Source organism: Erpetoichthys calabaricus, chromosome 9 (assembly GCF_900747795.2).
Source record: "Erpetoichthys calabaricus chromosome 9, fErpCal1.3, whole genome shotgun sequence".
Classification (NCBI taxonomy): Eukaryota; Metazoa; Chordata; class Cladistia; order Polypteriformes; family Polypteridae; genus Erpetoichthys; species Erpetoichthys calabaricus.
This window is the reverse complement of record NC_041402.2, coordinates 93,938,169-93,963,466: the sequence shown is the minus strand read 5'-3', so window position 1 is coordinate 93,963,466 and position 25,298 is coordinate 93,938,169. Positions and strand designations below refer to the sequence as shown.

General features: G+C 36.5%; 1 protein-coding gene across 3 annotated transcripts in view; it reads left to right on the top strand.

Moving 5' to 3' along the window:
• ptpn6 (protein tyrosine phosphatase non-receptor type 6) overlaps window positions 1-25,298 on the top strand; it is a 201,434-nt gene that overhangs the window by 85,220 nt on the left and 90,916 nt on the right. For all 3 annotated transcript variants that reach the window (XM_051932091.1, XM_051932090.1, XM_028809945.2), the window contains exons 2-3: window positions 4,345-4,467; window positions 5,932-6,126. In XM_051932091.1, the coding sequence (XP_051788051.1) occupies window positions 4,345-4,467; window positions 5,932-6,126 (318 nt within the window). The remainder of the gene's footprint in view (window positions 1-4,344; window positions 4,468-5,931; window positions 6,127-25,298) is intronic.

The following is a 25,298-nucleotide window of genomic DNA, read 5'->3' as shown; positions in this document are numbered from 1 at the left end:
GACCATCTGATTAGTATATGAACAAGGCATTTTTCACCAAATAAAAAGAAAAGAAATACAGTAGAGGCTTTGTAGTCGCCTAAAGCAAAGAGAAGGGAGAAGGAAATGCAGTTTCTTGCCAGGTACCAAGACACTGCAAGCATTACATTTTGTTTAAGAACAGCATAGTTTAAATAATATAGGGAAAGTATAAATTATATTGGAATATAATAAGGCTACTAAAATAGAAGCTCACAAATTAAGAGACAGTGGAAACACACACTTGACACCCCATAAATGGACAATGTTTTCACACTGTCACTATAACTATGTAGGACTTGTTTCTTGTGTTTTGTTTCTTTTAATTATCAATTTGCAGTCATGCAATCAGTATTCTTCTGGTTCTTTTAATGCTTTGGCAAGTCAATGAAGCTGTTTTTGACTTTGAATGTTGTTAGGTTTGTACTAATTTCATTTTTAGGTGTCTGTTGAAGCAGACCAATTTCAAACCTACTATTGTCTTTTCCCTTTGCTTTTCAGACACCTTTAAAGTCTCTGTCCAGAATGAGGAATATTGGTGTTTGCCTTTATATTCAGTAAAGCTATATATTTTATGGAAAAATGCTGTTTTTAGATACCAAAAAAATGAATTACAGATTGCCCATTTTTCATCACAAGGATTACTTTTTCACTTGATTTAGAGATCTGAAATCTTTTGCTTTTGGTTGTTTTGTTAATGATTCAAAAGGTTTTCTTTAATTTAGTGAACTTATTGTACTATTTTAGGGTATGACATAGTTTATCTAACTTTAGAATTATGTCATGAATATTTCATTTTTTTAAATGGCCTGGTGCTCTGTCTATGGTTGGTTATTACCTTATCCCCAGGGTAGTCCGGATAGATGCCAAATCACTGCCACACTAAATTGGATTTAAGCAGATTTGTAAAGCAAGATATGGATGGACATTTGACACAAATTTCAGAGACTTTTTCTTTACTCGGTTTTAATGTTTTACCACAAGTTTATCATATTAATCTGCAATGGACTTAGGCTCTGTCACTGCAGTCAGGCCCAGCCCACTGTGCTCCTGAAAGGAATTAAGCGGGTTTGAAAATGATTTCTTAAGTTAAGAAATTAATTGTAAAGATCACTTATTCATAAATGAAGTGGCTTGTTATCCTGTAGTAATGTGAAATAGTAAATAGGTCATTTTGGGGGAAAAAAAAAGAGTTTCAGTTATATTCTGTAATTCTCAGTATGGAGAAACTGCAGCGAAATGACATGTGCCATCATCTTAGCACTGAAATTTTCTTTGACCAAATAAGGATTTTTTTTTTCCTTATTCTCATACAAAGGACATCCATCACCTCATTATTCATGAATACAACAAAACACCACGCATAAGTACATAAGTATTTACCCATATATACCCATTTTACCCAAATATGACCATCCTTTCATTTATCCATTTTCCTCAATAAATTCAGGGATCTGTGCCAAGTCAGGAACTCAATATGCAGATCTCTCTGTGGTCATGAACTAGGTACATGAATTAGGAAACTGGTAGGAAAACATGACCGTTGAGAGGAAAGATACAAGACAAGGATAATTAATTTCTAAATCATATTCTGATCCTGTTCTAACAAAAAAAAAAGGAAAAAAAAAGATCTTTTGGATTAAATTTAAGCATGTTGCTGGCTTCTCACTAACACAAACCACAATCAAACTAAAGCCTTTTATAATAACACAATTGGTATTTGATTTTTTGCGGCTTGTATAGGCAAACAGAGATTTTGAAGTGACTAAGTTTTGAATACAACTGTGGTTTTATGCTGCACAATTACAAAATTATACATATATTATTCTTCTTTACTTGTAATGCTTTGGTGCATATATATATATATATATATATATATATATATATATATATATACACACACACTGCACAAAAAAATAAGGAACACTTAAATCACAGATTGGATCTTGATGAACAAAATATTCAAGTAGAAAATCTTTACTGAGTAATAGTGTGTAATTCAATGAGAACAAAATGTTATAACAATGGTCAGTGGAAACCAACATCACCAAAACACTGAGGGCTGGATTCAACTTCCCACTAAAAATCAAAGTCAAAAACTGAAATCACAGGGTGATCCAAACTTGAATAAATTTCAGCATGGCAACTCATAATGTGACTCAGTAGTGTGTATGGCGCACATGTCACTATATATACTCCAGAAAGCATCTGGGTATTCTCCTGATAAGACAGCAGAGGGTGTCCTCGGGGATCTCCTCCCCGACCCAGATCAGGGCCATCAGTGAGCTCCTGGACAGTCTGTGGCACTACTGCTTGATGTCGGATGCACTGATACATAATGTCTCAGAAGTTCTCAACTAGATTAAGGTCTGGGGAACGTGCAAGGCCGGACAGTGGCATCAATGCCTTCGTCATCCAGATACTGCCTACACACTCTAGCCACATTAGGCCAGGCATTTTCCTGCACCAGAAGGAACCCAGGGCCCACTACACCAGTGTAAGTTCTAACATTGGCTCTGAGGATTTCATCCCGGTACCTAACGGCAGTCAGGGTACCGTAGCCTAGCATGTGGAGGTCTGTGCGAAACCCCTTTAAGGTGTGCCTCCCTAGACCATTTCTGACCCACTGCTAAACCGGTCATGTTGGATGATGTTGTAGGCTGCACTGCATAATTTTCACCGTGGTGTCTCCATACTCTTTCACGTCTGTCACATATGCTAAGTGTAAACCTGCTCTTATCTGTGAAGAGAACGGGAGCCAATAATGGAGCTGCCAGTTATGTATTTTCTGGTGAATGCCAATTTTGCATGGTGATGGGCTGTGAGCACAGGTCCCACTAGTGGACATGGGGCCCTCATGCCTTCCTCATGGAGTCTGTTTCAGGTAATTTTTTAGGGTTCTGACAGTTCTCCTTCTGTTGCTCTTCACATAAAGGAGCAGATACTGGACGGCTGCTTTGTTGATGCCCTTCTACAGCCCTGTCCAGCTTTCCTCATATAACAGCGTATATCTCCCGTTATCTCCTCCATGTTCTTGAGTGTGGGAGACACATCAAACCTTCTTGTGATAGTATGTATGGATATGTCATCCTGGAGGAGTTGGACTACCTGTGCAACCTAAATAGGCTAGAGTATGCTACCAGTAGTGACAAAGACACTAGCAAAACTAGAGAAGAATCAGTAAGAAAAGATAAGGAGAGAGCAATTGTCTGTAGCCACCACCTGTAAAACCATTCCCTTTTTAGAGGGTGTTGTCACTTTCATTTGCACCAAAGCAGGTGAAGGTGACTCATAATCACTTATGGTTTCTAACTTGACAGATTGATATCCCTGAAGCTTAATTGACTTGGCATTAGACTGAGATGATTATGTTTTCCCTTATTTTTTTTGAGCAGTATATATATATTTATATGTATAAGAATGTGTGTGTGTATAATATGTACAATATATAATAAATATGTAAGTACAGTATATGTAGTTTGGCACATATTGCATACTTCTCAAGTAATACTGCTTTTACCATAAATAAGGAACACCTGAATTTGGAAACACAATTGCCAGGAGAAGCCTAGATAGAAAGGATGAAATATTACGCTTGCTCAATACCCTTTGGGAATAAGAAATAGTGTAAAATGAATTACCAATTCTACAGTACACTGTTCTTTAATGATCTGATTTAGATAATTTTGCAATATTCTGTAGATTTAATAATTGTTCTATTCATATTATTTGTACAGCAGGGCAAGCATAGCCAGAATGCAGTTGCCAATGTTATGGTTCATGTTAAAACATGATCTGTGTAGCTTAGTGATTTTATTTTATCAGTCTTGAATGTGTCATTATATGTTATACTGTTTACATTGTAAGACAAGCTTCCAGTGTATTCAATTTACACTATAGATTAATGAATATGATTATAATAATGAGAATAATGACCTCTGTAATTAATGTATAGAATGTTCACTATAGAAGAGGTGTAGTGATATGGTGGTTAGTTCTGTTGCCTCATGGCACCTGGATCCTAATTTTTCATCAGGCAACCCAGTTTCCTTTCATATGTACAAAATGTGCATGTTAGATTTTCAACTCTAAACTACTACGTAGCAGTATTTGTATGAGTAAACGTTTGTTGAATTACTTTTGTCCTGCTATTGGTTCTTACCTTCTGATACCTCAAGTCATGGATTTTATAAACTATGTGCTGAAAAAAATGTTATTGAAATTTTCTGAATGTATCTCATCCTATCAGAAAATAGATTGTAGCTAATAATGTAAGTAATACCTTCTAGATTATTATTGACATACTTCGCTTTTTCCCTTTTCTAGGTGGTTTCACAGAGATTTAAGTGGTATTGAAGCTGAAACCTTGTTGAAATCTCGAGGTGTACATGGAAGCTTTCTTGCTAGACCAAGCAAGAAGAATGCTGGAGATTTTTCTCTCTCTGTGAAGTGAGTATCAGTTAACTGTATGACTGGCAGCCATACTACATGCATTTCAGAATAGTTCATCCACCTGAAGCTAAGCATGTTTGGACCCGGCCAATACTTGTGAGACTGTCTATGAAAAGTTTGGGCTGCTGCTAGAAAAGGTGTTGGTGAGGCCAGCAAGGGTTGCTTACCCTGTGGTCTGAATGTGGTTCCTAATGGCAGTGATTGGGACACTGTGCTATAGAAATGGTGCCATCCTTCAGAAAAGATGTCGCGACTCTGCTGTGGTCATAAAAGATCCTTGGGCATCCTTCGTAAAGAGAAGGGTGTATCCTGATGTCCCGGCTAAATTGCCTTTCATGACCTATTCATTCTGGCCCCCTAATCATCACTTGTCTCTAATTGGCTATGTCATTTTTCATAACTTCACCACCTAATAGCTAATGTGTAGTGAGTGTACTGGCTCAAAAATGGCTGCCATCGCATCATCCAGGTGGATGCTATACATTAGTGGTGATTAAAGTAGCTGGCCACTCACTATGGAAAAATTAAAGAGCTATGGATAGTGAGGAAAGTACTATATAAATGTAAACAATTTATTATTGTTGTTATTTGGATTATCCTTCCTGAGAAGTAGTGAGAGTAGCCAATTTTTGCAATAACATTTGTTGTAAAAACGAGACATACCTAATAGAGAAATTACTGAAAAATAACAAGAATCATGGTGCAGTCAATGGCAAGCAAATGCATTTCTTCCTTCAGTTACTTTGAGAATTTCAAGAAAAACATCATTCCATTCATTTACCATTTAGTCCAGTTTTAGAGCTGTATAGAACCGTCAGCCTATACCAGAAACAATGGGTACAAAGACAGTAGTTCACATGCATAAGGCTCGAGTTCATTTTGCACACATGCCCACACTTACTCACACAAAGTACTCATTGAATTGCCAATCATCTTCAACATCATAGGCATGTCACATGAAAAAGTTGTACCTTTAAAAAAAAATATACCGTCAGCTGAAGGGCTGTATTAAAATTAACTTAAATATTGTTATTTAACATTTGACAAACCAAATCCATATTTTATATGCTGTGAAACAAACTTTTATATAATCACTATTATGTAAATGTATGGATATTTTCCAAGCTTCAAAGCAAATGTATTTGCTAAGGGGTATTTTCAATTAATAGTTTATATTTTTCCATGATATCATCCATAAAATTTAACTTTTGCAGTGTTAAATGAAAGGAGGGTTTAATGCTTAAGACCATACTGGTTGTTGCTTTAAATACAATTGTGCTTCATAATTCATAATAAATTCTCTATAATGTGACCTCAGCTATTTCAAAAAATGTCATAATTTGTGCTGATTGGTTTACTGAGGAAATTATACCAAAATTGAGCTGATAGGTATGCAAAATAGATTGAAACATATGGAATTATCTTTGTCTTATTATAATAAATTCTTTACAATTCCTTCAGAGTTGGAGAGGTGGTGACTCATATTCGTATCCAGAACACTGGTGACTACTATGACCTATATGGTGGGGAGAAGTTTGCCACATTATCTGAACTTGTGGAATACTATACCACTGAACACGGAACCCTGCAAGACAAAGATGGCACAATCATTGAACTGAAATATCCTCTTAACTGCTCTGACCCTACCAATGAAAGGTAGGATGAAATGACACTATTTAACTGGTAGCTGTTCAAGTTATTCTTAAACCACCTTTGTTAAACTATTGCCCGTCATGGACAATGCTATCACAGGGAACTTAACAAAACATAAAAGAATATAGTTTTGAATTAAGGTTAAATAAAGTGTTTAATTGAATTAGGGCTATTTATTGATAATATGCAGACATAAAACCTATATTTTAATTATTTATTAGTAAAAAACAGAAGAAACATTGAAAAACTGAATGTATTTTCTAATAGAACTTGTGATGGACTTTTATACAGTGGAAGAATATGTGTTTTGAAGTTTTTGGAAGTCTACTATTAGCAGTGTGCATGTATGTACAAGTCTATGACCATTTTCGTTCTAACAATGTAATTATATATTTTAACGTAGCGGTTAAATTGTTTTGAAACAGCAAAATTACATAATTATATCTTCCTTCTTTCAAATGCTAAGGAGCAAACAGTTGTTTTTTAATGATTGCTAGAAAAACTAAAATTTAATACACAAGGGTACATAAGTTAATTTTATTCAATGGAAACACAAATCAGTTTACCTAGTGTAACCCTGTTTATATACCACTTGTTCAGGTACGCTTCCAGTTCCAGAGACCTGTGGAAAACAAAAAAAAACAAAACAAAACTGAGAAACATTTTCAGTCTAGACATAAAGTGTTATCTGTCTAAAATAACCTTTCTAATCCACTGCAATCCAACTCAGGGTTGCATAGAGCAGAAGCACTTGGAACAAGGCAGGATACATCTTGGACAGTGCATCCATGTACCTCAGTAAATAATAATGCTTTATTCTGTTCATTTATGCTAATATAATGCAGTAACTCTGTAGACGCAGGAGCAGAGAATAAATATTATATATTTGGGTTAGCTTTTGATCAAATTGCCATTAAATTTAAGAGTTTTCCTTATTTAGCAGTATTACAAAATATTAAAAGTAATGTTTCTTTTTGAAAATAAATGCAAAGAAGTTTACATTAATAAAACATTGGGGGGGAAATACAGAGCTGAGGTCTGTGCAATTAATATTCCTTCTTGCATTTTATCATGGTTATAGTCTTAATTTTCTTAGTAAGGTGCACTCACCCAGCTGGTATGTAATCAGAAAGTGAATATATACAGTTTCTTTAAGCTGATTTTGGAATAATTCATCTTAATCTTAATACATTCATCCCAGTCAGTTTTTATTAGTTTGCAGTTTAAACAATTATTTTGTTTTCCAGTATATTTATTTTTATTTGTTTACACAGACACTGAGGACATACTTTTCTCCACACCAACAGTAACTGGACTAGCCCTTGAACTCCGAGTTTGAACCTATGTGTGAGGAAAAAGTGCTATCCCATGTTCCACTGTTCCGTATACTGAATAGGAATGTGCTTATTTATTTTAAATAAGATAACTGGCATCCATTTAAGAGATGTGTCCATATAATCAAGTGCAATTGTCTGTGTGTGTGTGTCCAGTCCCTCTGTGCAATTTGAATAGTCAGATGGGCTTTGGTCTGATTAGTCAATTTCGCTGTTATTGCTGAGTCAAATGTATTCAAGACAGGAAGTTCTGGGCAGGGGAAGTTGACGCACATGAAGATGCCGTAAAAAGGTATAGGAGGAATGTGGACAGTTGCCTTTAAACACAAGAAGTATTTGCAAGAATATGAGTGATATTTTTTTCAGTTGGTATTGGGGGCCCTACCACCATTAGTGGTAGTCAAAACGCAGACAGGAGGAGCAACATGGCTCAAAATGACAAAAGCAGGCTTTAAGGGAATGCAATTTAAAGAGGAAGCACTGGGCAGGAAAGGTTGAAAGACTCAAGTTACTGAACAAAGGCACAGGGCTGAGGGTACATTATAGGCAAGAGATATCAAATATTTTTAAATTTATCCGATTACCTGTCTTTGAATTGGTTTATACAGGTTTGATAATGTTGTATTATACTGTTTACATCTTGACTTTAACATGAATATTGTAAATCTAATAATTTATATAAATTAAAATACTAAAAATGTTTGTATGGTGGTAAAGGTGTTAGCATTAATATTTCACAGTTACAGTGTAGCAAGGCTACATAATGGACAGTCTGGTTAGCCTTCTGAATTGTCCGTCACTTCTTAATGTTGACTGGGAGGGTGTTTTAAATAGCCCTTCAGGCACCATTGGTGACGTCCCGTTCTGGGAGGATCCCGCCCGAGTACACTCTCCAGCTGCCTGATGCCGGCGTATTGGTTGCCATGACCACCGAGAGAGGCAAGGATTTTCGGCGGGAAACTTTCTCTTTTTAAGGGGAATGGCGGAACAAGAGAAGAAAAGACAGTAAGGAGAAAGTAAGGAGGAAGAAACAAAGACACGATTTTCAAGGCATCGCAGCGACTATCTACGCTCTAGAACTGTTCAGGATTTTGCTTCGCCCAGGGACGTCTGCTTTTCATGGGTGGCCACCCCGAAGAAATATTTTAAGGACGAATCCCCAAGAAGAGGCCAGGGTCTGGTGTTCTCCGGGTGCTCCCGTCTGGTGAGTCGGATTCCTGAATTTCGTTTCGTGATAGTCCGCAGAGAAGCCGTCCCGCTAAAGGACGGTTGTGTTTCCTGCTTCCAGGATTTCGTGCTTTCTATATCTTTGGACTCCGTGAAACTAAACGTATCAAAGAACAGTTTTTTCTCATTATTTATTTTTCTTTTTCTTTTGTCTGTGTCAAACCGGGGGTTAGTATACGGGGCGTCTGGGGAAGGGGTTCACTTAGGAGCACTCAAGCACCGGTTAAGTTTATGTAGCAGCACCTTTTAATATATTTTTTCTGTTCCATTTCCTGTTGTGTTTTATTGCTACAAATTGTTAAGAAGGGGATCGTGGCTAGAGGGGATGAGGACCGAATATGGTTGTGCTCTTATACTTTCAAACATCGTCCACCCCCTGTACGGGTGGTGAAGTGTAGGAATCGCGTATTCGTATTGTGCGGTTGCTACAACAGGAGAGTTACTTACTTACTTAGACGTAGTGCATCTTGGGCCATGCGGTGCATTGGTCAACAGGTATTCTCCATCAAGTCCTGTTCCTAGATATGGCTGCAGCATCATTCCACTTTATGTTGAGGGCTGCAAGATCTTCTTGAAAAGTCACCCGCCAGGTCTTCAATGGGCTCCCTTTCTCCCATTTACCATTCTTTGGTTTCCAATCAGTCGCCATTTTTGGGATTCAGTGATTGGGCAGACATAACACGTGGCCTGCAAGACACATGCAGTGAGCAGTGATGATGTTTTCCATTTCTGTTGTTTGTTGTTCATTCGTGGTACGTGATGCCCAAAATCTGTCATATGCACCATTGAGCCTCTGGGCTACGCCCCTCATCGTTCTCCAAGTCTTGCTGGCATATGTGGCAGTTGGGACCACAATACTGCTGTAGAGGCACAGTGTTATGACCTTGGTGATCAATGTTGTTGACCAAATCTTTGTTGGAAGACAGTTACAGGAGACTACGTCTGAATTAAATTCTGGATTCTATCTCTTTTTAGAGGTGACATGTTCCCCTTAGTCAATGTGAGTTTTCTCCAGGCACTTTGCTTTTCTTCCTCATTATACTGTAAAAAAGATTTGCAGGTTAGATTGTTTAGTAACTGTAACTTGAATAGTTTTCCAAACCTGTATATCTTTGAGAGGAAAACTAGTGTACCCATAGGAAGACTCTTGCTGACTCAGGAAGAATAATGCAGCCTCCACACAGGCATTGATCAGATGTGGAAATTGAACTGAGGATGTAGGATCCAAGAAGCAGCACCCCTAATCACTGCAAAACTCTAAGGGAAAAATAAATGGAACATTTTTAGAAAACCTAGGAAAGCTTACCTAGTTTTGTATATCCTTTAAATTATGCTACTTACATACCCATAACTAAGTCTAAGTCTACTTAGTATGGCTATCCTAAAATTCTTGGTCCTCTTTTTTTTTTTCCCCTGAGGGTTTCTCTGGGCATAGAATTAGTAAGGTGTTGAAAAGGATTCTGGCCTATGTCCACTTTAATCTGTTCATTATTTGTTGCATATTAACTGTAGGTGGACCTGTACTCCAAAAAAGAGCATTGTATCTCATACTGCAGACACTGAGTTAAATTGAGATGTAGTGACTGTGGAGGGCATTGCCAGTTTCTTAAACCATTTCACTATTTTTTGTTGCCTTGTGCTATAGAACATCATTCTGTTGTACCTGTTCAACATTGTTCAATGCCATAAAGAGATTAGCATGAGTTGTAAAGATGTTCATATATCTTGTAACATTCATCTTTGCTCTTTTCTAATCTAATCTGCACGTTCCATGAATAGTCACCCCACATCCTTACACTACCTTAGCCAACTTATCCAGACAGCAAGGACTTTTTGTATATTTCCCTGTATCTTGGCTGACTATTCAGTGTAAATTAGTTGGATCTGGAATTCATTAGTCAAGGTGATTTGATTTTTTTCAGTTCTTGATTGTTGAATGTTTATATTACTGAATTAATTGCTACCACACCCTCTTGCTTTTTGCTGATGGGAGCATAATATGGGGTACCCAGATGCAATAACCTGTCTGTGGTAAGGTGTAACAACTTGTGGACCCTAAAATGTATGTTTGGGCATCAACTTAGTATCATGTCTTCTACTAAGCATGAGTCCCATTATTTCAGTTTCTCTTATCAATAATATGATCCCAGTCACATGCCCTCAACATGATAGATGTTTTTTGTGACAGATGGCCTTTTGTTAGTATACTGCAATTTGTTTAAGTTCTCCAGCATGGTTGCTTAATACACACTATCTGGTGTGTCAAGTGTAACAGAAAGAGAGGACAATTATAAAGAGTTGGGGTGCCAAGATGGCCACCCCATACAGTATATTTAGAAGCATCAAGATTAAAAAAAACACACAAAATAGTGCAGAGTTGTGTCCACAGATGCGAGTTCAAGACAAAACTGTTCCAAGATGAGAAAGCAGCCAGTTTTGGGCTGTACTTACAGGAAGAGGCGGGTCCAGGTGGATGGACAGAGGAAGTGATGTCAGAAGTGTCCTATCCATCAATCAACCAGTCTGCAGAGGGTGAAAGAGAGAGCAGCATTAGGATACAGCTCCAACCCTTGGAGTGGCAATATAATTGCTGTCACTAGTGCCTTTTAGCTGTCCCCTATGTGTACATGCGTCACAGACTTGTCGGGTTGGATGGTCCGAACTGTGAGGTTATGAGCCCAAGAAAGAGCATCAGCGTTGGCATAGAGAGAACCATGAAGATGAAGGGCTTTGGACCGAAATCGCAGAAGGTCCAAAAACCATCTGGTGACCCGCGAATTTGATTCCTTGCCAATTTCCGTCCACTGTAATGGTGCATGATCAATCACCAGATTGAACTCACAGCCCAGTACCTCTTCTGGTTAATAGCCCACTTTATCACCAGGGACTCTCTTTCCACCACCGGATACCTGGTCTCGTAGTTTCCGGCTCAGGAACATGATGGGATGTTCAACACCTCTGGTGCTTTGGTTCAACATGGCACCAAGACTTGTGTCTGAAGTATCAGTCTGTAAGAAAAAAGGCAGAGAAAAGTCAGGAGTTATCAATACAGGTGATGACGTAGGGGCCTGTTTTAAGTCACAGAATGTGGCTTAAGTTTTAACATCCCATATCACCATATTCTGGGCCTGCTTCTTTATGAGATTTGTCAAGGGAGTTGCCCTCTGGCAGGAACATAGAATAAACTGGCAGTAGAACCCTACCAAACCCAAGAAAGCTTGGACCTACCACTTGGTCTTCAGATGGGGCCATTTCATGAGGGCATCAACTTTGGGGCATTGTGGTCACACTGTACTTCTGCCCACCAAGTAGCCCAAATATTTGGTCTCCATCAAACAAAAGAAACATTTCTTTGCGTTGATCTGGAGACCAGATTCACTTAGTGCCAGGAGCACTATGCATCTCCTCCTTTGTGGATTCTGTTAAACTAATTTGCAAATACGATTTTTTCATGTCAAGGGGAGCTCGTCCACTTGTGGCATCAGGTTAGCATCGAATTGGGAGACTTGGTTAAGTCGGCAGAAGTTATTGCTAAAGTGCCAACTGCCATCCGGCTCTGGGACCAGGACAGTGGGACTTTTTCCAGGGAGTAAACCTTTTCTCATTTACACCAAGATCTAGCATTCTCCTGATCTCAGGCTCCGATTCTGCTTGTTTTGTCTCTGGGAGGCAGTACGGGCGTTCTCAGATGACAACCCTGGCTCTGTGATGATGTCATGTGCAGTCAGAGTGGTCCTTCTGGGTCAGTCATTCACCACTTATAGGACAAACAAGATCACTGTTTCAAGCTCATGTCATTTTGGCATCAGATCTGTGTCAAAATAAGGTGTCATTTTGTGAGCAAAGAATGAAAGGCTAGCCACATTAGTGATGGGGGGGGGGTTCCAGTCCTTCCACGGTTTCAGCATGTTCACGTGGTAAACTCGTCCACTGGGTAATGATTCAGTTATTTCACTAAATAATCAACCAGTCCTTCCTTAATTTAGTAGGGGCCTTGCCAATGTGCCAGTAATTTGTAATGTGAAGTGGGAAAGAGTACCATGACTCAGTCTCCATAGTTGAGTCACGATCGTAATTGTGAGCCATTGCTGTTTGCACAAGGCTTCATGTTTTCTTTTAGAGTAGATCTGATTTTTTTCAAATCTATCACGTAACTGTGCGATATATTACAAAATATTAGATGACAGGAGTGCCTCTTCCTCCCAGACCTCTTTTAGAATATCCAGTAATCCCTGGTGTTGTCGTCCCTATAATAATTAATATGGGAGAGAAGCCCGTGGCAGCTGGTGGAACCTCCCAGTATGAATGACATGAGGGGGAGTAGCTGATCCCAGTTCCTCCCATCCTTGCTGACCACCTTGTGCAGTATCTGCTTGATCGTCTGATTAAACCGCTCCACTAAACCGTCATTTTGAGGATGATACACTGAGGTTTTTAAGTGCTTGATTTTCTGTAATTTGGCAATCTCCCTGAATGTTTCTGAGGTGAAAGGTATCTTTTGATCCATTAGGACTTCTTTAATGATGCTGACTCATGCAAAAACCCATATCAGTTCCTTTGAGACATTTTTGGAATTGGCTGCTCTCAGGGGGATAGCGTCTTTGTATCATGTAGCATAATCTACAATCACTAATATATATTTATGGCCACAAGCTGAGGGTTCAAGGAGTCCTACAATATCTACCCCTATGTGCTCAAATGGGACATTGATCAGCGGGATGGGGATGAGAGGAGCACAGTCCTTCCAAAGAATCTGCTGCAAGTGACATTCTGGACAGAAAGAACAAAAGCGGCAGACCTAATCATTAATCCCCGGCCAAAAAAATCGTAGCTTGATCCACTCTGTCGTCTTCTTGGCTACCAAGTGGGTGCCTAGGAGATGAGCATGTGCTAATTTGCAAACCTGCCACCGTTAATTTTGCAGAACTAACAGCAATGACCTCACCTCATCCTAGTACTCAGCTACGTGGTACAATAAATCATTATAAGTCACAAAGTGTAGACCAGGTGGCATTGGATAAGACATTCATTGTCAGTCTGTCACATCAACCACATTGTTGGCAAACTTTAAGGAATCATCATTCCACTGTTCTCTTTTGAAAGAGGCTGCCATTTGCCAAAATTGAAAATATAAGTCTGAGAGTGGATCTGGAGTGAACTCAGTAGGCGGAACAGGTGTGTGTCGCCCTCGTCATACTGGGTAGACACGTGACCCAGCTGTTTGGCCACCTGACAGTGTGATGTGGAAACAGCTTGAGATTGGTTCTCCCCAGCTGTTATAAGGCCCAATATTTTAGACGGGCTGATTTGTGCTTCTCCACATTTACTTTGTAACCAGTCCCATCACAGGATAAGGTAGACTGTGTAAGACAGCCACTCTGATCTTTCAAGTTGTCCCTTGGTAGGTGATTATAAGTGAGGCAAACCTATACCACTGAGTTTCCCCACGGATAAAAGTTAGAAGGGTCGATCTAAATTCTCATTGTTGCAGTAGCAGTGGAAATGTTGCTTTTGGAATCTAGAAGAGCTGTGACCCTGTGCCCATTGAAAACTACCACCCCCGTGCAAAGAAGGGATAGGGGATTGGCACTAAAACAATACCTCTTACCTCACACCCAACGGCAGTCAGTCAACTCACTGAAGTGGGGACAAGCCACGGTGGATGGTTCGCCTCCTCATACTTACGACAGTGGGGAGGGGGCACATGCTTCTCCTTCAGTTTTTCCAATGATTCCGTCTTGTGGCAGGTAGGCTTAGGGTTGGCAACATGTCCCATTAGGGACTTCTGGCAATCAACAGACTGTTCTGAGCGCTCAACATGTGAAGGCAGCTTGAGGGCTGCAATGAGGTCATACATGTTGTTATATTCCAGCTACCAGACTGACTGGATGAGGTAATCAGGGAGGGTGTTCACTAGGAGGTTGCAGATTATGACTTCAACCATTTTTTTAGGGTTATTTATTTCTGGCCGTAGCCAATGCCTGACTCTGCCCCAGAGTTCAAATATTTGAGATTGGGACAAACCTTCACTCCGAACAAGCCCTTGCCTGCTGGTCTAGACTAACTCCATACCTCAGCAGCACCTCGGCTTTGAAGTGATTATAAGCTACAGCAACCTGCTCATTGAGGTCGTAATAGGCCAGATAAACTAGTCCCTTCAGAAATGGCACCAGTATGTGCTCCCAGTCCAATACTCCAGTCCAATACTCTCCCAGTGATGGCAGCTATATTCTCAAACACCAAACTGTCTCAATATCATCATTGGTGCATAATGGCAACAATACCTGGGATGGACTCATCAGTCGTTCCTACTGGACGATAGCACACATTTGATTATGTACCTCTGCCTCAGCAAGCCGAGCCCATTGTTCCCCTTCCTGGACCTTTATTGCCCAGAGTTCAGTTGCCATGGCCTAAAGAAGAACTGGCATGTCCTGTTGCTCCATCAACCTAGCAACAAATTCTGTTGACTATGCGACTGTAACAGAAAGAGAGGACAACAGTAAAGAGCTGGGGTGCCAAGACGGCCACCCCGTATATTTGGAAGCAGCAAGATTAAAAAACATGCAAAATATCGCAGAGTTGTTCCTACAGACATGAGTTCAAAATGGAGGTGTCCTAGCTGTCAATCAACTGGTCTGCAGATAGAGAAAGACATTATGATACAGTGCAAACCCCTGGAGTGGCAATAGAATTGCAGTCACTAGGGCCCTTTAGCTGTCCCCTATGCATATGTGTGTGACACAGGTAATTATTGACAAGCTGTATTCACAGCCATAACAAGCCTTAGATAACTGCTTTTTGTTTGTATGGTCTACACATACAGTATGACACTGTCACTGCTTTCAACAATAAATTACATGGAAAAGGCAGATATGCTTAGTACAGTTGCTATACATCATGTAAACATATATACATTATATGCATACAGATGATTTAGAAAAATGAAGGACAAGCACAAGTAACATTTTTGTTTCTTGTGAAATATAATATTTGGTTTATAATTTTGTCTTTGAGTTCAATTTTTTGTTGGACTGACCTCTTAAACGCAATTTACCAAAGCTAGTTGATTGTATCTTCCTTAAATCTTCTCGTAAGGCTGACACATTTTTGTTTGTTTCTGCTGTCAGTATATGGGTCTTCTTTATAACCCATTAACAACTGTCTTAAGTGCTCAAGCCATCATGTTCTGAAGTATATTATGTACTTATTATGAAGGAAATAACCAAAATACATTTATCTCCTTTTAAGTAGAAGGCCTAGGTTTAAATGAATGTTGATCACTTTATGTTTGCCAGCTGCTGCCATTAGAAATAACTTATTTGTAAATATTAGAAAACTGGGTGGCATAGTGGCCCAGTGGGTTGCATTGCTGCATTCACTGTTTCACTTTTTAGCCTTATCTGTGTATTTTTTTCCCCAAATAATGTTTTTTTTCTGACATCCAATAGAGAAACAATTCATGTTAATTGTCTTCGTGTGAGTGTTTATGGGTGCGTGCATGAGTATGTCTTATGATGAACTATGACTTTGTCACGGATTGACTTGTATCATGCAACCATTGTACCTGGCTCCCAGAGACCATTAAGTGGATGAGTAGATTAGAAAATTTATAAATGGAAACATTTAAGCAAAAAACTCAAATGTATGGATTGGTCAAAACAAATAGCAATAGGGCAAGACAAGACGCATATACATAGAGATCAAAATCGTTACAAAAACCTACAAGGAACTCAATGCACTAGAAACAAGAATTTGACTTAGGATTTGAACTCTCACTAAATACCATTTTGAATCTGTGCGTAATTTAATGATAGGCAACAGCTGACAATTACTGTTTGAGACAACTGGCAATGGCAATCTCCAATATCTAAGAATCAACACTACTGGCATTCATTTGTTGTCTTAAACTAAATCTTGTTACTTGATCTTTAAGCATAACTAGAATAGTGATATTACAGATGTTTCTTTTGTTTTTCCGACTTAGAATAATGTATTTATTGATGTGTGTTTTCATGTTTTTTCTTTCCCACTATCAACGTTTTTCATGTTTTCTTGTTTTAGAATTTTTTCTGAAATCAGGTTAATAAAATGATAATAGCAACTATGAATGTAATAATCATTTTTATTGAACCAAAAAAAAAGACTGTTACAATATAGTATAATGAAGATCACAGGCAATCTTAAATATAACAGGCAATTATTAGGTGTAGTTTCCTGAAGGTAGCAAGTTTTCTTACAACCATGTGCCATTTGACAATATCCACATTGAAATCAGGAGATTTATATATTTAAATGTCTTTGATAATTAAGTTTTATATTTGTCTTCTACGTCTAACCCATTGGCAGATAAAAAAGTATAAATTGTTTTTGTTTTGCAAGCAGTAAGTACGGTCTGAGCTTGAAAACATGTTTCAGTTTTTCTTTGCCAAAAATATTGCATTGACTGACTAGGAGACCATGCTACTGCGGCATGTCTGTAGCTACAAATCTGCCTCTCCTCCAACAGCCATCATCCACAATTATTAGGTTCTACAGAACAAATTTTCCTAAGAATTATGAAAACGGTTTAAAAAAAAAAAGTTACAACGGTGCCCAGGTCAAACAACATTATTTTCACAGTAAAGCAACACTTTATTCACCTTATCACTGTTTCTTCGCTTCCTTGTCTTGTTTGGCGCTAAGGAATTACTGGTTACATTCCTGTAACACCCATAGTGTTTAAGCAAAGATACCTCAGAGTTGATTGTGTACTGAAGGGAATTCTGTCTTACTCATATAACGGTTACCTGTCACATTGTGAGCATTGTTTTAATATTCCACAAACTGTAGGAACCCACACTAGTTGAAATAACTGTTCATTAAATACCACATACTAGTAAAAAAAAAAAAAAAACTCTTCTTTTCATTGACCCAGAATACAGGCACTGTGAAATATAACTTGCTGTGTATGTACATTACATTGTTATAATTTTTATATGCTGGTGCAGGGGTGGGCAATGTCAGTCCTGGAGAGCCGCAGTGGCTGCAGGTTTTTGTTCCAACCCAGTTTCTTAATGAGAAAACAATTATTGTTGATGAAAAACTTATTGCTTAAGTGACATTTTGATGTTTCATTTTAGTGATTTTCGTTTGTTAAGGTTCCCCACCCTCGATTGCTTATTTCAATCTTAAACAACTGCATTCATTTTTAATGGCTCCTTATTAGCAATAAAATGTAAATGACAAAGCAGCCAGCAGTTCTCCATCCAGTTTGTTTTCATTTGCATATGTGTGTGTTCATCATGCACTGTTTGATTTAATAAAAGATGTAATAGAAAATGTGACAGACTGAAAATTATCTGTTTTAGGCTTCAAATCATTTGGATGATATCCTTGGAGAGTAAAAAATCTACGATATAAGAAACTTACATTGCAACTAACAAGCCATAAAATTAAATAAGGTGCGAGACTGGCAAGGATTGGTTTCTAATTAAGCAGTTGGGTTGGAATGAAAACCTGTAGCCATTTTGTCTCTCCAGGGCCGACATTGTCCACCCCTGTCCTAATGTATCGACTTATTTGACAGAATGGTTGGGTTGGCATAACTTTTTTGGATGTTCAGAGTTGCTTAATAGAAGTTATTTTTTCACTTGATATTGAATGAAACTACCCATTCAAAAAAAATGTCAAATTTGTTAAATCAAGTGGTTTTCATGACAGCCTATTCTGAAAAATCTGCCCAAATGTAGCAACCTGCTGGTCAATACTGATTTTAGCTTCAGCATGATTATTTATGTATTGCTGAAAAGAAATTCAAAAATATATGGAGAACATAGTAGATTATAAATAGTTAATGCCAGTACTATGTGCAGTATATGCAATACCTATAATCATATACTGTGTATCCACAAAGACATAGCTTCAGGTTCAGTTCAGTTCACTTTATTGAATTACACAGGTTTTCAAATAAAGTATGGTAAGAGTAAATTACATAACCTTATGACATTTACTGTATGTACAGTACATAAACATACATATAAACAATAAAAATGAATCTTATAGGTTGTAATATGAAAGAGTTATGGTAATGCAAGTTTCCATAATACATTTATTTCATAATGAAGCTCAGAAAAACAAGAACTCCAACTTAAAGCATTCCTTAAGAAAATACATCCTTTGAGGTCAACTGTATTGTATAACATGCAAAATAAGTTTTGCTCATCTAGGCCTTTTATCTGCCTTCCTCTGTCTGTGCCTAGTACAGTTTAATGTGCCCATGCTAAAGTCCACAACTATACAAATTATATTACTACATTAAAACAGAATGATCTTCCATTAGTAACTTTTGCATTTTAAGGCTCTCAGTTTCTGTGATGTCTTTTTGCATAGACCAGAATATCAGCTTGACAACATAACAGTGACCCTGATAGCCACAACATGATACAGACAAAAGAAATGAAATGAAAAATGGTCAGTAACTGCCTGAAATCATTATCAAAGCTCCTATTTTTGATATTGTACTGAGCTTTAATTTGAACAGCCTGATCACCTGATGTAATAATGGTACACTGGACTGAAGCAGTGAGTTTCAGCTTACATTTAAATGCTGACACCGTTAGGACATTTCTTACACTGGTCAGCAGAGAATTTCAGAGTGTGGGGGGCATTTTAGATAAGGACTCAATCTTCTATTGAAGGGGATAGGAATGTTTAGAATATTTAGCATTTTGTGACTGTAATCTATTAAATTTATGCATTCATAAATTATCCTAAGAAAGGGTGCCAGTTCCAATAAAGACTTTATATGTTAAAAAAGGGTATTTTGTAATGGCCCTAAACGTAACTGTAGGCAAACATAGAGACTTGCGAATAGGAATTATATAACTAAGATTTTCATTTGTAGTAATGATCCCTGAAGAAGCATTTTTGTTTTCAAACTATACCACCAAATGCTTCATGTATAGCAAGAAAATAAGTAACAGTATGAAGCCCTAAGTACTGTAGTTCATTTCAGTATGTCTAACATCTGAATATAACAATGCAGTATTGTTGTCAGATTTTTGTACATAGTGTAATTGATTTTGGGAAGCACATTGACACAGTGGTTAGTTTTACCTCATGCATTCTGCATCCTGTGTTTGTTCATTCTCCCTGTGTCAGCCTAAATTTTTATCTGGGCACTTCTGTTTTACTCCCAGTTTCCCTAAAATATGCAGGGTAGGCAATTCAGAATCGGTTATGTGTTAGTGTGAATGAGGGTGTGTATTTGAGTGAGCCTTAGCTTGGGTTGTTCTCTGTCTTGCACCAGTGCTACTGAGTTAGGATATGACCCCGTGAAGCCCTGAATTGGACTAAGCAGATATGAACATGTTATGAAATAGATATGATAGGCTTGAACTAACAATGTCTGAGATGCCATAATGTCCTAGTCAGTCAAGAAGCTGTATAAAATATAATTTAATAGAAGTTAAGGTGCTTAATCCACTGTGACTAATGCAAAAGCCAGACTGATGATTTCAAATAATTTGCAGTAGTGAAGGTTAGGGTGCTAATTTTTCAAGTATTTTAGGAAAAAGCTTTTACATACTTATTAAGTATATTTAGGTCTAAATCTATAAAGAATTAACAGTAGTCACATTTGCTATACATGGTAATTTGTCAGTAATGAGCTAATGTTAATATTAAGAATGTGTGCTATTACAGTGTTAATAGATGTTCTCACCTTGTTTGCTGGAAATGAGAAAAAAAACAGTAGTTTTATTGTTCTGTTTTTTGAATTGAAATTACTAAAATAGCGTTCTCAAGGATAGACTGAGTTTGCACTACTGTATTTTGTGGCTCATTTACATGGTAATGTGGATTCTTATTTGTGATCGGTCAGTGTTGTAAATGATACCAAAGGCTTGTTTCTGTTTTAAGCTAGGTACTCTGGACTATTACTCAGTGTGAACCTTATAAAAAAGCTGTGGGTGTACACTGTTTGGTAAACTTGTATTTTAGTTATTCTCCCTCAATGCTGCAGATTATATTACACTGAGAATCATTCAACCGTGGTAAGTTAGTCTGTGCACTAAACACTTTTCTTTTGGGAGGAGACACTATATCTAAAGCTTATTTTGGAGAAAAGCTATAGTTATATATCAGTTAATCTACACAGTTCTCAAGAATAAGGTTATGGGTTATAACAATATGGATGAATATTTGATAGAATATTTTAATTTAGATGTCCACTGTTAATGCTTACATTATCAATAAATTTATATATTTAAGTTTCAGATCAAATGCAATCAATTGCTAGCTTAAAACTGTTCTTTTTAAATGAACTATAATTATATTTTGAATATCAACATTACAATTGTGAATTTCCCCTTGGGATTAATAAAGTATCTATCTATCTATCTATCTATCTATCTATCTATCTATCTATCTATCTATCTATCTATCTATCGTTAAATTTAGTGTAACATTGCTAGAGTGAGTAGGATCTTTTGCAATTTGGAAAAATCCAATCATTTTTAATAATTATACAAAATATTTGTTAAAGGTGTCTTTATAAAAATCTATCATAATATTAAAATTAAACAACAAACACCGTCTGATTATATATTATAGTAAGTTCAGAGAACAGGTAAGGTCCAGAAAGTCTGTTAACTAGTACTAACATTGTGCTGGATTCTGCTTTAAAATATGTATTATGATAAGCTCAAAGGATATAAAAAGAACCTTGTTTTCAAAATTGAAATGCAGTTGTTCAGAGAAGGTAAACAAAATGTAATCTCTTTTACTGATATTTTTTGATTTAGGGAAGAAAATAAAAAGTTACAGTGTGGCCTTAAATACAGGAATGGTATCAGTTGACACTGACATTTGAGTTCTAAGTCCACCATCTCGCTGTTATCCTGTTACTGTTATCTATACATTTTAGTTAATATTATGTAAATTAAGTTAGTTTTTTAAGTGAATGACCACTTTTTTCCTCAGTAATTTTACCAAGAAATAAGTTAGGAGTGGAGAGATGCGTATAATTGCAATCAGCATTGTATGAAACAGTATTTCTTCTCCAAATTCCAGTACTGGAATTGATACACTAATTACTGTGCCAGTCATAAATATTATACTGTATATGTTCTCTTTCAGTAAAATATACAATTTAGAAAGATATTTACACAAAAATTTGAAAAGTGCTGTTTATTGGAAATTAAAAAGTAAAATTTTGAAGATCTGCTGCTTTAATTTGTGTTTTTTCCAAAGTCTGGGATCAAATCTATATAGTGGAATTGAAGGATTAAGTTATATTTTACAAACAGCCTTTTTTTAAGAAAACATAGCAATGCTGGTTATACTAAGGTGCAGCTAAAGTTACATTTATATTGAGTCTTTAAAGTTTTCTGACAGTAGGTACTAAAAGGTATATATATGAGAAATACCATTATCCTTTACATGTTTTCCCCAGGTTTGCATAAGACTCTGATTATGAAATAGTAATGTTATGTGAGTCAAAGATTGTAGGGTCTTAGCTGGAATCTTCTTTTTGGTTCAGTTCCTATGTTGAAAAGCTCGGCCTTTGACATTAGTGCTATATTATCATTTTTGTCATTGTATGACTTACAAATGTCATCTGTTCCTTCAATTTTAAAATAGCAGTTACTAATGACGTTCATACAGTATGTGAGCACAATGTTGATGGTTCAGATTTTGAATATTGTTCTGATGGCAGTTTTATAAATTTAGTCTATCATATTTGTAGTCTTTGTGTTTTGCTTGTAGACCTTTATATTAGATTGATCCGTAGTATTCAGTTCTTAACTGAATTTTGAAGTTTACTTTTAATGAATTCAATTCTTTCATCTGTGAACTCCAGTGTCAGATTTTACCAAAGAAATTTTGTATTGTGGAAATAATTATTTTATTTCTGGTTATGAACTAAGATATAAGATTAATTTAAAAACTTACCCATCTGGTATTCAAGTAGTACAAGCAGAATACACAGACTTAGACAATGGTGAATGAGATTCATTTAAAATTCTGAAATTTTCACTAAAATTGAGAAGAATTGACACTTTTTTCAGCAGAGTATTTCACAACTGATAATATGCACAATTATATTGCTTACAAGACTATGTTGTGTTAGTCTTTAAATGGATTTTCTAATTTTTAAATAAAACTTTATCAGAAATAAAGTGAATTAAATATTGTATTGCTTTTAGTCATTAAAATTGTGACTAGTAAGGTGCCCTCAGCCATTTAAAAGAAAGGAGACTGTATAAAAATTTTAACTTTGGGCACATTGGAAGCATTCTTTTTTTATATACGTTCAGTAAACAAAAAGGTAAAAGAGTTAATCTTAACATTCCCCTATTACTAGAGAAGAGCTCTTAAATCAATAGCTTTCAAGGAGCCTTCTCTTTGACAGACTACCCTTCCTCTTACTTGGTTCCCCTTTATACTGTCTTGGAGGCATCATCTGAATGAATTGCTTTCTGTCTTTACTGTACTGGCTTTCTTCCTTGGATCTTCAAGTGCACCTTCAGGGACATGACCTGTATGCTGCACTTTTTCTTGATATAAAGCATTTATTATTTTGAACCCCCTTTCCAGTGCTTTCCCCTGTGCCCTTAGTATATATAGCTTGGAGCAAACTATTTTTTATATTTATCTTTTGAGTTTTTAATAAGATTACACTGTTAGTACAAGAAAGGAAAATTTTTTAAATGCAGAAAACACAAAGCTATATTAATTTAAAACACTAAAAGTTTGGTAAACTGTGAAAAGGTTATTTTTTAACCTGATTCAAATTGTTTGCAATAAAATTGATATTTTTTAAATGTTAAATTATTTCTCCACCATCAAGCATAATATATAGGTGTAGTGCCTTACAAAATTATCTCCATTAAAATTTTTCAAAGGTTGCTGAATTATAAATTACATACCTTCCAGTTTTTATTTTATTGTAAGTTCTCATGTTCAAGAAGAAAAAAATGAAAATTATTTTTCAGCAGATGTCAGAAACTGAATTGTGTTGCTTCACTAAGTGTTTGGACTCCACACATTAATATTCATTAGAATTACTTTTTGCCATAACAGCTTTCAGTCATTTGGGGTGCATGTCCACCAGATCTTTATGCTGGCTAGCAATGATTTTTTCGTGTTCCTTTTGGAATATTTATTTCAGCACCTTCAAGTTTCTAGGACTGTGCTTGTGTAGTGCCACAATGTGTGAGTTTACAGTAAAATAAAATTTGTAATAATTTATGTATCATATGTGATCCAGCAATCTTTGAATACTTCTTAAGGTTTTAAATACCTTTATAAAGCAGTGTACAATATAGTTATCTGTACAAAACTAAGTTATATAACACCTGAGGAGAATATTACATTTCGATTAACATCTGCCTTTTCAGTATCACACCACATGGTCGGTCTATTAATGAGTATGTAATTTCACAGGTACATATATAGGTTTTTGATAATAAAAATGTATCGCCACAAAAATATAAATAAGTAAAGTGCAGCAAACATAAAAAAAGTGTTTGTGATCTTCTTGTTGCCTCATTTTAAAAATAATTGCTTAATTCTTCACTATCAACAACTTGTATTTTGGCAAAACATTTTTAAATTTAGGTAATGTGCAAATTTGTGTTTACTTGGAGATGCATTTGGTTCATAACTATTAAGAATAGGATAGACTGATAGCATTTTTTTTGACCCCCAAGGGGATATTTACATTCTTCAGGAGCAAATTAGAACCTAATGCCAAAGTACAGTAGACACTTTTTGTAGACTAGTACAAAGTGCATTCCAGTATACAAGTATAAGGCACATTTCTTTTCCCACAATACAAACAAGGTGCATGCATTGGTGCATAAGCTTATTATTAGCAGGTGTCACTAAAAATGTGTTCCCAATGCTTTCTTGTTTCTTATAAAAGACTACAGTGTAGGACAGTACACTAGCCACTATGGATTTCTCCAGCAGCTTGTTGCACAAATTAAATACTTTAGTCTTTCAAAGGGAAGAAAGGCTATTTATGTATAGTAGCTATGTGTTGCCCATTCTGTCCAGTTTACTGTTCCAGCATACTTCAAAGAATTTATAGTGGACTACATCCACTTCTTCTTGCATTAGCACAGTCAAACATAATAATTAGTCATTTATATATATATAGGGGTGAGAAAAAGTAGGTTTACACTTCTTTGTATGGGAAAAGAAATGCAGGTTATGATTATTACAATCATATTAACTCAGTAGTTTTAAGAACAAGATGACAAATAATACAAATAAATAATACAATAATAAATAATACAAGAATAAACTCTGTGTTGCACAACTGTAAACCTACTTTTGCCCACCTGTGTGTGTGTATGTGTGTGTGTGTGTGTTTAAAAAAGAAAAAAAAAAACAGCCCTCGTCAACTACTGCCAATGTATATGACATCATACAGTGGTGCACACACTGGTAATAAAGCAACCAAACCACAGATAAAAGACAGAATTGTTTCTTTTTATTACTTTTTAAAAATACAGGCCATGTGGTACATAATGAAAAGGCATGCAATTAGCAGAGGAGTATGTGTGTTTGTGTGTGTGTGTGTGTGTGTGTATATATATATATATATATATATATATATATACT